Here is a 14840-nt window from a genome sequence, read left to right on the forward strand (position 1 = left end):
TATGATCGATTTGTTCAGCAAATATGTATTTACTGTTATACAAGTTGACTTAATTTGAAACTTACATCTGTTCAAAAAGGTCAAAAGATCTAAAAAAAAGCTTACACTAAACATACTTGACTTTTGCAACCTTATAAGAGCTTAAAATAGGTTAAGGTTCATGAACTAGGAACTACATCAAAATTCAAAATTTAAGATTATAGTTATACACCTGTAAGTCTTCGACTATTAATTACTTATATTAGTTTTCACAAAATGATCTTTAGCTCTGGTTTATAAGGTAATTTCTCCGTGTTTTTAACATTTGTGGCCAACAAAAAATTAGTCTATCAGATACTTGAAGTTGTAAACCATCAAAATGACTATCTATACATATGATTGAATATTTCATAAAACACCTTTTTGATTCGTTATCTATAAACTCAATTAATTCTGAACCGTTATTTTACCCACTCGTGTAACGCACGCGCTCTTTCAACCATCATTAAGATTGTAGATATATACCACTAATAAAACTATTTTGGTTTCTTAAAAAATTAACAAATACTAAATAAAATATAATAATTCTGACAATTCATATTTTGATTCACCCCTAAAAGAATCCCGCGAATTCGCGGGTCTTAAGCTAGTATGTATTAATTACTAATGCAAAAATTTTGAATTTTTTTATTTTGCTCAAGTGAATTTTTTCTTATTCAAATGTCTTCATATTTTGCACAAAAAAACCTCCATATTTTGCTGCAGTGTTCAGATTTTGCCCAAAAGTCTTCATATTTTGTCCAAAAGTCTTAATATTTTGTTTAAAGAAAGATGCTATGCTTTTAAAAAAATTCCGCCCCTACTAAAAAAAAATTTGGTTCCGCTACCTACTACCCTACTTTCATTTAACACAATTAAATCATAGATTGTTTTGTTAAGTATAACCTTAAACTACAAGAAAAATCCTTATATTTTATATAGATATAATTTAACAAAACAAATGTCAAAGTTAGCAAATTTTCACAATTTCACTTCATATTTAACAATAGCCTAATGGTATATTCAAGGTTTATAAAAAGTGCAAGGGTCTAAAATGTATTTCTAATACTCCGTAACTAAATAATTAATCACACAGCCAAACATAATCATTTTCCACTTGGTAACTTTGGAAAAGGGAATAACATAACTTTCTTGTTCCATAAAAGCCAAAAAAAACTTTACTTATTGGTTTCACAAGAACGGCAATCTCATAATTGTTTACTTGAGTTTTTGGTACAAAATGTAGCCACCAAAGTCTCATCCAAAATGATCAGGTTGAATACTTAATCATGGGCTGGGACCACTGGGCCTTATCTATACTGACAATCAAGACCAATCTTCTTATAAAACCCATGATCCAAAAGGACTAATACATGACATTACTTTGTCCTTACAAAAACTCCCCCTTGTGACCTCAATAGTACATGACATGTTAGTTCCACATCCACATATAATTTAAAATCCAATAAGCATAATTATTTTGCAGTATGTACATATGCACACCAAATACACATAATCTACCTTCTACTTATATAAAACTAAAAAAAAAATTTGTGAATGAAAATGACTAGTTTACTTGCCTTTCCTTTTACTGCTCTTTTTAGTTGTCTTGATACACTTAGGACAGAACCAATCTTCCTCTGGAATATTATCTAAGGGTGGATCACAACAGTCGAAATGGGTGCCAACACCGCATCCAATCGAGCCACTTTCATCGCCACATATCAGCATTTCCTCACCTCTGTCACGTGACCCACAAACCTCACATTCCACATCATCACTATCTGGCGATCTGGGCTCCGTAGCCTCTTCGTTTAAACGGTTTTGTAAATTCTTAAATGATCTCTCAGCCCATGCGTTTGTATTGTACTGGATATGTTTGTCAAGTGAGTATCCAGACTTACATACATATTCCACCAGGTAATCGGCTGATACGCACGGTATTTCGTGTCTTAAAAATTCCTGAACCCATACGTCAACGTGTGGCATACCTGGACTAACAATCGCAAAATCGATACCAGTGTTTAGAAACCGAGTGTATGGAGGGGAAGTTGCCAATATGGTCCCTTCTCCAGCCTTCACAACACGCTTCAGAGTATCCTGAAACGAAATACAAAATATTATTAAGAATAAAGCACATGATAAAAAGATCTGCTATCTCCTAATACTACTACTAATATATGAAGCATGATCATAATAATAAAGATATACTGTAATAGATAAAGTGTAAATAATACCAAAGGAGGGGCAATGCATTCGCCATAGATAACGATACGCATCCCATAAAAGGCACCGTGACCTGTTTTCTCCTTCAGAAGGCGCCACTTCCGTGGGGCCTCCAAATTAATTTGACCGTCTTCACTTAGACAATTCTTGTGCCATTCATATGCCTCCTCTGGTAAGAATTTTCCTGCCTGGTTACTTGCCGACAAGTAATCAGTCTTCATAATCCACCTGCATTTTGCAAGAATTATTTGTTACAAGAAGAAAAAAAAACGCATTCAGATATTTCAAACCATCACAAGATAGCTCAGTGGTTGGGGCCTGAGTTCCTTGCAAGCGGTTCAGGTTCGAATCCTGTCTAGGACGAATATTCAGTGGTGGTCAGGGATGATGGGTTGGAAACAGCCAGAGAGTAATCCTGCTGTGTACATCAGAGTACGGGGTCAGATTACTCGCCATCCCTGGTAGCCCGAACAGTGAAAAACCTTCTACCTATTTATTCGGATATTTCAGTTTCCTATGTGTCAAACTAAACAAACATAAGCTTTCATACGATAAAAGTTGGACATCTATTGTTACATGAGAAATCCGATAGCAAAATTTCAATATGTAAACCAGATGTTCAATAAATTTTGGAAAAAAAAAACTAGGTACTTAAACAAGACATTAAACAGTAAAACTGAAAGACCTTTACCTTCCAGATGCAGCAGCAGCAAAGAACTTTTCGGTTCTTCGTATCGGATCTGGCACGATAAAATGAGTTGCCTGATAAGACCATTGATGAGAGACTTTGCATACTCTTCCTTTCAATCTCCGAATGATCTGTTGAAACTCCCTCCTTTGCAGCTTATTTCCAGCCAATATAAACCACATTGGTTCGACTTTAACTCTATCTGAATTCAACTTTCCAGCCTTAGGAGTAATCTTCTCAATAACCTGTTTGTTACCAGTACTTCGATCAACAGGAATATCGATATTCTCCTTCTGTGCTTCCAATGAACAGCCGCTTGAAGTAGGATTTCCATTCGTAACAACATTATTCGTCTTAGTTTTACTCAAACGTTTATTTGTCTTAGTTGCCTTTGTGTTCACAACATTCTCAATATCATCCTTCTGCACTAAATCACTACAAACACCTGATACTGTAATCACTTCCAACGAGTTCTCAATACGATTATCATTTTTCGTGGTTTTCGCAGCCACTTCTTCTCTAACTTCTGCCTTCTCATTGGTATCGTGACTCGAATTTTTTTTCGTTTTAACAGTTACCTCTTTGACAGATAAAGTGGCATCTTTCTTAGGTTTACTCGGCAAATGTTTACTTTTCTTAGTTCCTTTCTTTTCTGAATCAACCTCTTTATTCTTCTGCTCGGGATCATTACAAGCATCATCTGATCCCTTCATAGCCATCGAGTTCTCCAAATCATTTACATTATTCATGGCCACTTCCTTCTTTTTAGCAGTCGTCTTATCAGTTACCCCTTTGACAGAAACAGCAGTTCCTTTTTTACCAGTTTTCTTCCCTCTAGATGTCTTATTACTCGCATGATTCTCAAAAACATCGATTACCTCTATTGGCACTTTATTTGTTACAGGTATTACATTCCGACATTCAATCATTTCGTCAACTATATTATTTTCTTGATCTGCAACAGCTTGATCCTGTTCTGTTCTCTCTTCCATCACTATATCATCAGTGTCTTCTGGTTCACCATCGTTGACATGTTTTTTGGTTTTCCCAACTCGATTTGGAGTTGCGTCTACCCTTATTTCTGGTCTCTCAATTGCAAGTTCCTTCTTTTTTGTAGCCGTTTTAGCAGTTGCCCGATTCACTGAAAGACTAGTCCTTTTCATACCTTTCTTCTTGCCGCTAGACGCCTCATCACTCACGAGAATGTGAGTATCAACAGACTTGTCGACTGAAACCTTACTCTTAAAAGTATTTAGGTTTCCGCAGTGCTTTATCTCATAAACTTTATCAATATTTTGATCTACATCATGTGCATCCCCTTCTGCATTCCCTTCCATCACAATGTCAACGGTGTTTTTTAGATCACTATGTTTGTTCCCAAACATATTCTCAACTTGTAATCCATCATTAACTTCCATCTCCTTCTCCAAACCTGATTTGGCCACCCGGGTAGGTTTCTCATACTTTTTATACGTAAAGCGATCCTCATTATCAGTCGGCCCCACTATATCAGCCATAGAAGTTGTTGCATCAATTCTTGGCTCACTTCTTTTCATATGAATGTAACCTTTCTGATTCACAGTTTCTGTTTTATCAAAATTTTGATTTGGAGCTGAAATTTTCTTGCCGTATGACTTCCTCCTAACAGGTTTTAAATTTGATCCAACATCAGTACTGGATTTCGAAAGATCAGTTCCAGCTGCAGAAGATGACTTCTCAAGTCCTAGCATCACATTGTTTTCCATACCCAAATCTCTGTTGTCAATATTTGTAACTAAGCTGGTTTTTGCGTACTCTTTCAGTGATCTTTGCACTGCAACTAAGCCTTCGCCTCGCACAATCTTAGAAGTGGGAGTTTTAGAGATGGGCAGATTTACATTTTTACCCCTAGAGCTTGAGGTGTTACATGCTGTAACGTTGGAGGGTAATAATTTCCCAGGACTTGTAGCAGCTTCAACAGGTGGGCCGTTTTTCAGCACCTCAAATGCACTTTGTAAATGCGAACTTTTCCTCTTACGAGAGGATGAACATTTTTGCTCTTCGTTGATTTTCTCTACCAAAGAAGACGACGCATTAAAGGCGTCAACGAAATTAAGCTTGTTCAGTCTATTAGCACTGCTGTTGTTGCTTGTAGTCGTGTGCATTGTAGGAGGTGTGGTTCTAATGGGCTCATCCTTATCACAACTTGAATTGACAACCTTTTTTGTTTCATTTAAAGGAGATTTATTGACTGCAGATGCATGAATATTTCTGTTTACTGCTGCTGAACTCTTGGTTATTCCTTCATATGAATTAGACGGCTCACAAGTAACACCTATAACACTTTTAGTGTTACTTCTTATCTCGTGTGAATTAGAAAAAGGAACGGGATTCGTTTTCGTAGTCACTTGCACCGTGTCTTCAGCATAATCAACCCCGTTAACGCCTTCTTGTTTTTCTTCTGAATCTTGTGCTTCAGCTTCCAACTCCAACTCATACCCACTGTTGGATGAAGGAAAACATATTCAGATTTAATAAAATATAAACTACAATACGACGTCGACGCGTGTATACATATCCAACTCAAAGATATAAAAGTATTGTCTCACCTCTTACTATAATCATCTTCGAAGACGACCTCCCAAGCCTTTAAACTAAAAAAAGAGATGAAGATAAAAAATCAAGTTTAAAGATATTCAAATTTCACAGCAACTTAAAAAAATATTTAAACCAGCATGTACGTATAAGTAGTATATGTTAAAATAAGGTAACAATAAAGATGGCCTATAGTAGGCCAGCGTATCAAAAACATACCAGTCTTCTAACCACTTGTGGTTGACAAGCTTTATTGTGTTAATCTTCTTCGCAAGTAGATACTTCTCACCTATCAAATTAAAATGAAAAAAGTTGTATACTTTACACGCAAAGCCAAAGTGATCCTAATGTACAAATTACATAAAGTAATGACAAATCATAAGATGGACGGAATTACTCCTACATGAGATCATAGTAGAGTGTTATACCAAAGGCCAAGGTTGTAAAACTCGCGACTCAGGGAGTACTCGGCCGGAGGTTTTTGAGGAGTAATCGGCGACTCGGGGAGTACTCGGAGGAGTACTCGGATTTTGACTTTTGTTGACTTTTCTAATATAACTAAATATTTTCAATATATTATAGATATATAATATATATATTAGCTATAAACAAACATTTTATGAATATATATATGTTAAATATATAAAATTTATAAATATATATGTTAAATATGTAAATATAAATATTTATTTTAAGAGTGCATATAAATTTTGTTCTTGGTATTAAAGTTTAGTAAAAGTTTAGGGGTTATTATTGTCATTTGATAAAAGAATATTGAATTAAAATATTTTAAAAATAAATACTCTCGTATATGGTACTCAAAGTCTCAAAGAGCATCACTCCATCATCAGACATATGATAAAAACAAGTTGTAAAAAGTAAAAGCACTCTCTCTTGAAAAACGTATCACCATCCAATTTCCAAAAAATCCCAGATCTTGTTTTACAAGCTCGCTATGGATCTGAGATCTCGTCTTGTTTTCTTCCTCAATCCTTTCTTCTTTCCCGTTTCTGTTTTTTTTCATCATCGTTCCTCGTTTCCAGTCAATTTTTGAGTTTTCCGACGACGTTGACTGACGTTGACCGGCGTTGACCGAGTAATAGAGCGAGTTAGCACCGATTTCTCGGTTGAACAATTTTTCCGAGTTATCGCCGAGAACTCGGCCGAGTCAGCCGAGTTTTGCAGCCATGCCAAAGGCCAATGTTGTAAAAGTCGCTAGTCGGTCGGGACCTTGCAGGGACTAATAGGCCAGGATGGAGACTAAGAGGGGACTTGTTAGACGTTGACCAACTTTAAAAGTCATATTAAAATTGACCAACTTTGACTGAATAAATTGGACTTTTGACAACTTTGACAGAATAGATTTGCCAAGTAAGACTAGTCAAGGACTAGTTGGCGTAATCATAGATTTTACAACCATGCCAATGGCGTTACACTAATAAACATACCAATAACTAGACACACATTCTGTTGTTTAAAAACCGAAAAAATTGTATTTTCCTCAAAATATACTGCCTGAAGAGATAAAATAAGAAAGTATACCTAACCTAGTTTGCTAAATTATAAGCCAATAATACAAAATAACATGCCTTCAAATTTGTAGCATATTAGATGAGTAATCTTGTTTGCTATCAATGGTTTTGAAAATTGTGCACCCATCAACGAAACCATCATCTGAAATACGAAATACAGAACATGTTAAAAAATGTAAACATAATTCTTTAAATAACAAATCGAAGTAAAACGCACCATAATGTCCTCCCGATCAACACCTTGATATCCAGTTAAACATATGACAAGCGACTTAGCACCTGGAATTCCGTTCAAATCTTTCACTGGTTTGTACATAATCTGTTAAAGATAGAAACATTATATAACATGAACAGCATTATCATCAAATGTAAGTTGTACCCAGTAATTAATGTTGCTAAAAATGGCAAGTTAAGATCAAGACATAATGAGATTTGTTACTTATAAAGTTCATATATCCTACAAAATAAGTTGCATTCACATGAATCAAAATTCAATTAGGGATTTAGGGTTACTAACCTCCATTGTCTTCACAGGTGCTCCCACATCAAAACTGTGTTCAACCCAAAGACTAGAAACTAATTTCTTTCCATCTCGTCTAGCCATAACACACACCCGATCATCCTGCCAAAATTCATAATTCATCAGTCCTTAATACCAGTTGACACGTTATATATTTATATAATACACATTTACATTATATAATATACTCAGGGCCGAAAGTAGTTAAGGACTGGGGGCGCCCGCCCCTAATGGATTTGAAATTTCCAGGCTTAAAATTTTGGATTTCATATTTTGCCCCCAAAGCCTCCATATTTTGCCCCCAAAGCTTCCATAATTTGCCCAAAAGCCTCCATATTTTGCCCAAAAACCTTCATATTTACCCAAAAGTCTCCATATTTTACCCAAACGCCTCCATATTTTGCCTAAAAACCTTCAGATTTACCCAAAAGTCTCCATATTTTACCTAAAAGCCTCCATATTTCGCTTAAAAAAGTTGCATTGAATGTGAACGCTTTTAAAAAAAAAATTTGCCTCCCGGTGAAAAAATTTCTGGTTCCGTCACCGAATATTCTACTACTAATATAACAATAAACAAGTACTATATTCATACGTTCCTACGCAATCGGATTCTATGTCTAAATCATGAGTTCTAAAAGCCAATGGACACACCTATATTCTTATAATAACAGTACACACATTACAATTGACACGTTATAACACAGATGAACTTACATAAGTAAGTTTATCAACAATCACATGAGTACAATTTGGACCATACTGACCAGCATCAACGCCACCGTTATCAACAAGCTTCCGTGAAACCTGTATGTATTATTATTCAACTAGATAAAACCTAATAAATTCTAAAACCCCTAACTAACAAAATCCAGACATAAAACCTAATTCTAAGCCAAATAAATAAGTGAAAAGTAATATAACATAATATCGAAACATAAATTAATAAAAAAGTAGATAATTTGAACCTGAGATTTATGGATTGGATCGAAGCCAAAAAGAACGAAACGGACGCCAATAAATGGTTGAGATGGCTGGTCAAAGGATGAAGTTTGAATATTTTGCATCGTTATTTGGCGATCATGAATGAAATCTCAGCAAAGGAGTAAAAATGGTAGTTGACTACGAAGTTGTATGAAAGCTTCTCGGAGAAGGAGGGTGATTGGGGGTTTGGATGAATGGCGTTGAAGGGTACAGTGGGTATTTCACAGTTAATTTTGGGTTTTGTTAAGTTTTTATTTTAAAAATAGGCGGGAGAAAAAATAAAAGTTTGTGAAGTAGCGCTGCAAGTTTTGAAAACCGAGGTAAAAAAAACAAAATGTCCGCTATTTTTTATCGGACCATTTAGCCCCTTGTTTGAATGGCCTCTTCAGTGGTAGCACCAAACAGCTAAACCTTTTTTTTTTTTTTCGTGCGGCCTCTTAAGATTTTTTCGTGCTACCTCTTCAAGTAACACCAAAACTTGTGTTGCCCCTATTCAGATAGCATCAAATATTCGTCCTAAACGGGATTCAAACTTGAGACCTCATTCAAGAAACTCAAGACCCTAACCACTAGACTATCTAGTGATGGTTTCAGTTACCTATTAGACCATTGCCAATGGGCTCCGCCCTCACTCCTTCTTGAGCCCCGTCCTCGAGGGCGCCGATGGCATTCAACCCGCCCTCGGCCGCCCTCGTTTCTCTTTCTTCTCTCCGTGCTGGTTTGTGTCATCGCTATAACTAGAAAAATACCGGCTCGCGCGATGCGGGGAGCCTTTCGGATTGCATATTCATATTTAACGTAACGTTATGTATTTACAGAATAAAAACGCGTTGGTACGGGTAAGTTTGGAAACACGTGGTTAGTACGTAGTATACCTAATGGACTCCGCGTTTTTAACGCCAGAGAAATCGCATAAAAAAGGGAAAAGAACCATCGATATAATGGGGTTACTTTAGGTTATTTAGTATACGTGTATGTATATGTATGAAAAATATCCTGAAATATTTAGCGTTTTTTAAAAATAGTCCGTTTCGAGCATAGCTATTTGCGTTATGTTCATAAAATTATTTCGAGTTGAACGGTGATTTTGAGAAAATTTAACTCGCGGCGGGTGGTAAGATACGGTCCATTAAAAATTTGGGTGGAATTTATTTATGATTGAGGGGTTAGGAATGTAAATGCGTCAAAGTTTGGGGTGCTATTTTTTTTTTCTTCTTGATGTTGTTTTGGCCTTGAGCCTACGACCAAAGTTGGGTTGGGTTTTAGTATTATAAAGGGAAAAGAACCATCGATATAACGGGGTTACTTAAGTTATTTAGTATACGTGTATGTATATGTATGAAAAATATCCTGAAATATTTAGCGTTTTTTAAAAACAGTCCGTTTCGAGCATAGCTAATTGCGTTATGTTCATAAAATTATTTCGAGTTGAACGGTGATTTTGAGAAAATTTAACTCGCGGCGGGTGGTAAGATATGGTCCGTTAAAAATTTGGGTGGAGTTTATTTATGATTGGGGGATTAGGAATGTAAATGCGTCAAAGTTTGGGGTGCTATTTTTTTTTTCTTCTTGATGTCGTTTTGGCCTTGAGCCTACGACCAAAGTTGGGTTGGGTTTTAGTATTATAAGAACAATAAGTTGAGGGCGTAAATTTGGGCATATAGCCGTTATTGGGCATATAGCCGTTAGGATTGAAACGGCTTTTTTTTTCTTTTTTTTTTTTGACTTTTTTTTTCATTTTAACAAAATATAAACACCCACTATATTTTAACATATACACAAATAAACACTCTTTTACTTCCAACTATAAACACTTAATCTTTCAACATTACTCATCTCAAACCCACTTCCAACACCTAAAAAATGCCTAAAAATCATCCAAATCATCCAAGAAAAATCAAAACTTATCATCCGAGCCGATCAACAAAAGACAAAAGTAATGATTTTTTCCAAGCGTTACTTGAAACGCAAATGTATAACTCACATTCCGGATCGTCTTCGAACCCGAATCAAGGATTGGGGTTCGCGTCGTATGCTTCACAATCACCCGCTTTTATTTCTACACCTCAATATTCCAACTACCCTCATCAACAACAATTTCCTCACGTTCAACAATTCGTTCCTCAACAACAAGTCATCCGACAACCTATTTTTCACGAAACACAAATTCGAATTCCTACACAAATTCCTTCCGAAAACGAATCCGAAGATGAACTAGTCGAAGAGATTCAAGAAACTCAACCCGATGAATTTAAAGTTAGTCAAAAGCAAGAACGTGTTGAAAGAGACCGTAAAGGAAAAGGAAAGAAAGTAACGTGCTGATACGGCCGAAACGGGCGGTTTTATTTGTGCGGTGTCGTCGGGACGCAGCGCGCCAGATTCAACCACCAAGGGGTGGGAACTGTTTTAAATTTATATTTAGCGGGGCCTAAATCGTACTACTCCTTAGTATGAGTAAGGGAAGTATGACCTAGAGTCGTATTTTTGAGATATCAGTAGAATCGAACCTATATTTAAGCCTAAGATAGTTATGAAGGAGTAGTGGTTACTTAATTTTGGGATTTTCTAATTTATAAGACAGATAAAGTAAATGCGATAAAATTCGTAATTCAGATAAGGTTAAAGTGAGTGCATACTATGATTTCATCAGTTATTCTGCCGAGATTATGGAATGCTGGCTCATGAATAGGCAGCGGCCTTGTATTCATTACACTGGTCCTAAACGCCCCTGTCATAAGACATGTCATTGGGTACTGCGTTAGGCTTGAAGATTCTGAATAGACAGCAACGTCCCTTACCCCCGACGCCCGTGTAGTCTGACTACAGGCATATACGTTCAGACGGCTCGTCTAATTGAGCGACTCGGTTGGGTGACGTATTAACATTCCACAATGGTCTAAACTTTCTTAAGCATAATAGAATACGTGGTTTACCATATCCGAGAGACGTGATGTGTTTCAATGCTTTCGTTAACGATTGGTTTTAAAAGATAGTTAGGCCCTTAAAAAGAGTTCAACCATAAATAACACCATGGCAAAGTCAAGCTGACTTCCATGAACACGTTCGATTATCCTAACGGTCTAATCCTTTATGTGTCTAAACAAACAGTTCCTTAATTAACTAAGAATCCCTCAAGCGGGGTGCAATGCTTGAGACCGCGTTATGGTGCAGTGTACTAATCAACACTGACCGGGTTCCATGACCTTACTTAGCAGAGGTACAGCTTATAACAACCGATGTGATTCAGCATTCACGTATGAAGTTTATATGCTTGGTGACTACACTAGCATGGTGTGGGACCAATAATGTACTAAGGGTCTAGTCAGATGTTTCACTACGAAAGAGTCCTCAGTCGGAATCCAAAGCTTGATAGACTTACTACAACCGGTGTGCCTCAGTCGATCTTACGTTGTATCCGATAGACTTCTCTTACCAAGGGGCGACACAGATAGTGTACTCTGAATCGGGGTTCACGACTTCCCAATAACAGAGCCAATAACTACGTTCTATTAGTTGGAAAAGCGATTGAGTTTAAAGCATAATCGAAAAGTATTTCAACAGCATACACAAACCATAACATTATTTCGGCATTATAACTGCTTACATCATAGCGTACACTAAAGATAACTACTCGCTAATCATGGAAACAATATCACAGAACATAATGATTATATAAAGATAAGGGATAGAAGTACCAGTAGATTAAACGAGTTCCGAATACAAAAGTGACAACTTCAAGACTCCAGACCGCTCCTAATACAATCTTCGGCGTTCTTCTCCGGGTACTAGGTTTCCCGTACGGAGTCGAAGGCCTTGAGAGTATGACTAATATTGTACAAGAGAGAGAAAGAAGTGAATTGAAGTGTGTGTTGGAATGAATGACAAATACCCTTTAAATAAGCACAAAATTTGCCTGCAAACGGCTGGCAGGCCGTTTGCAGGGCCCGTTTGCTAAGGCAAGCCGTTTAATGAGGCTGTTTGATCTGGGCGTTTGGCAGGCCGTTTGCCACACTGGCAGGCCGTTTGGAAACCCGTTTGGCAAGCCGTTTGGCTTGCTGATTCCCTGGATCGTAACTTGATTTCTTGTCTTTCACCGTTTTCGCTCTAGAATCTTCATTTTAGCTCTTATTCTCTTGATTCTTTTTGCACCGTCTTCGTAATTACTTGTTCTTCAATTCTAACTGACGAAGTGGGTATTTTGCCTACAAAATTCGAATCTTTCTTGTTTTTGGGCCTTAATACCGGGATGAAAACGTAACTTTTTAGCCGATATCAAATATCTCACACTTAGACTTTGCTTGTCCTCAAGCAAACTCTCATATCCTTAAGAATCTTTTCGGAGTATCTTTTCTAATAGCCTAAGCGGTTTGCTTATATTATAAGAGCAAAAAGATAAGGTGAGTCATCTATGTTATGATTGAAACTATCTCTGCAAGCATGCGAGGAGGTTACATGACATAGGCTAGCTTTCACGGGTCACTCAAATCACACAAGTGTTTAGGGTTTCCTATAGATATAAGAAATGAATTCACTCATAGCCAGTTATGCTACACCCATCGTCATAGGCTTGGTAAAGACTCAAATCCTTGCTGCTAATGCGAGAACGGTAGTAATCTTAGCTTCTAGGTCATTTGTCAATGATGGAAAAGGAATTTTGGAGTGGTAGTGAAGTTGTTTTAAGGGGTGAAAAATGGTAATGCAGTCTTTATACAGACTTTTATTTGGATAGATAGGAGTGCTGAAGTGTTTGAGAAGCACTTTTGAACTTTTCTTCTTTGAAGTGATAGGCATTGGTGGTCAAGTTCTTCTTCGGCGTTTCTCTTTATAAGTTCTACTCCTTTTTTCGGAACTTTGAATTTTTTTTTTTTTTGGAGATTTCATCTCGAGAAACTTTTTGCCGGTAAACTTTTTCAAGACCTTTGCCATGATACTTGAGAGGTTTATAACATCGGGTTTTCGGAAGGAATCTCATTTTCTGGATTATTCGAGTAATAGCAAAGATGATGTGGGTGTGATTGTGGAGTAGAAGTGGTGGAGGTGCGGAAGGCTTATTTTTGACAAATGGCTAGCTCTTCTGATTATAACCGAATCTCGTTTCGCTGCTCGGAAATGTAGATCTAAAGCAAATTCTGATTCTGAGTACAGACATCGGCACTCTCAATGAAAAATAGTGAAGCATTAAAGATGAATGCTGGTCTTATTTGGGGTGCCTCACCATAATCAATTTAGGTCGATAATGCCTTAGTCATGCAATGCTCTATTAGATATTTGGTTCAACCTAACAAGATTTCCACCTAACTTAAGCCTTACTTTTATTGATAAACGTTTTAGGTTTTCAAAAATACTTTTTCGAAAAGGCTTTCTTTTGTAAAAATTTTGAAATTTGGCTTAAGGATTTGGAATCTTCGTAATGGGCTATTTTAATACAGCATAAAAAGATTATACCAACATCCCACACTTATACGAACATTGTCCTCAATGTTCCTAGTATATCCCACACTTAGGAGTTTTAGTTGAAGATTTGAGAGTATTTGTCTAGTGTTTTAATTGGGTAGGAATCCCACACTTAGTGATAAGCTAGGATATGGCATAGTTTTGAATCTTGAGTTAGTAGCGAAAAGAAATAAATACCCCTAGCAGATGCGGCTAGTTTTCAATCCTTGCGTCTTTTATTGATCGGCTCATTTGTCATCCTTTATTTTTCTACTCTAATTTTTTGCACGGGTTGCCTCCCGAGAAGCGCTTTTGTTTAAGGTCGTTGGCTCGACCGTAGTGACGCTTTAAAAAGCAAACATTCCTCGCTGATGGTTGTAATCTTGTTCTTCTTGAGGGAATGTGAGTCTTGGCGGGTAAATCCTGAGAAAGTGTCAGACCGATAGTGGTAGAAGGTCCGGTACTTCTCTTGAAGATCTTCTGAATGATAAGTAGTGTGCAGTTTCGGATCGTGATAAGTCTTGAAGTTCGATGAGAATGTGATCCACAGCTCTGCTGGTTGACCCATGAATATCAATCATAGAAGCAGTGCTGGTGGTGATTGTTTCTCTGATGGGATGCTCATTTCGGAGGTCTTCAAACAATGTTAGAAACTGTATCTTTAGAATTTTGAAGTCTTCGAAATGGTGATCTCCACAGTAAGAGTCTGTAGCTTTGCACAGATTTGTTAAAAGACAAAGCTGAAAAGAAGTGAACAACAATCCTGATCCGAGCATTAATGTCACCGTCTTTGAGTATATCTCCCGACATCCAGCTTTAAATGTGAAACTAGGATATGTGGATTCGTTGAAGATACGTGATATCTGCT

General features: G+C 36.9%; 1 protein-coding gene across 1 annotated transcript; it reads right to left on the reverse strand.

Annotated features, from left to right (window-relative positions):
* Positions 1-1590: 1590 nt before the first annotated feature.
* Positions 1591-8622, reverse strand: LOC139840565 (BRCT domain-containing protein At4g02110-like). The gene is made up of 10 exons (XM_071830828.1): positions 8524-8622; positions 8273-8362; positions 7556-7660; positions 7256-7357; positions 7096-7180; positions 5726-5795; positions 5521-5565; positions 2936-5413; positions 2256-2472; positions 1591-2118 (listed from the first exon to the last, which is right to left on the reverse strand). Exons 1-10 carry the CDS (start codon positions 8620-8622, stop codon positions 1591-1593), a joined length of 3819 nt encoding a protein of 1272 aa, XP_071686929.1.
* Between the last annotated feature and the right edge of the window lie 6218 nt (positions 8623-14840).

The sequence above is a fragment of the Rutidosis leptorrhynchoides genome, chromosome 1, assembly GCF_046630445.1.
Source record: "Rutidosis leptorrhynchoides isolate AG116_Rl617_1_P2 chromosome 1, CSIRO_AGI_Rlap_v1, whole genome shotgun sequence".
In the NCBI taxonomy this organism is placed as follows: Eukaryota; Viridiplantae; Streptophyta; class Magnoliopsida; order Asterales; family Asteraceae; genus Rutidosis; species Rutidosis leptorrhynchoides.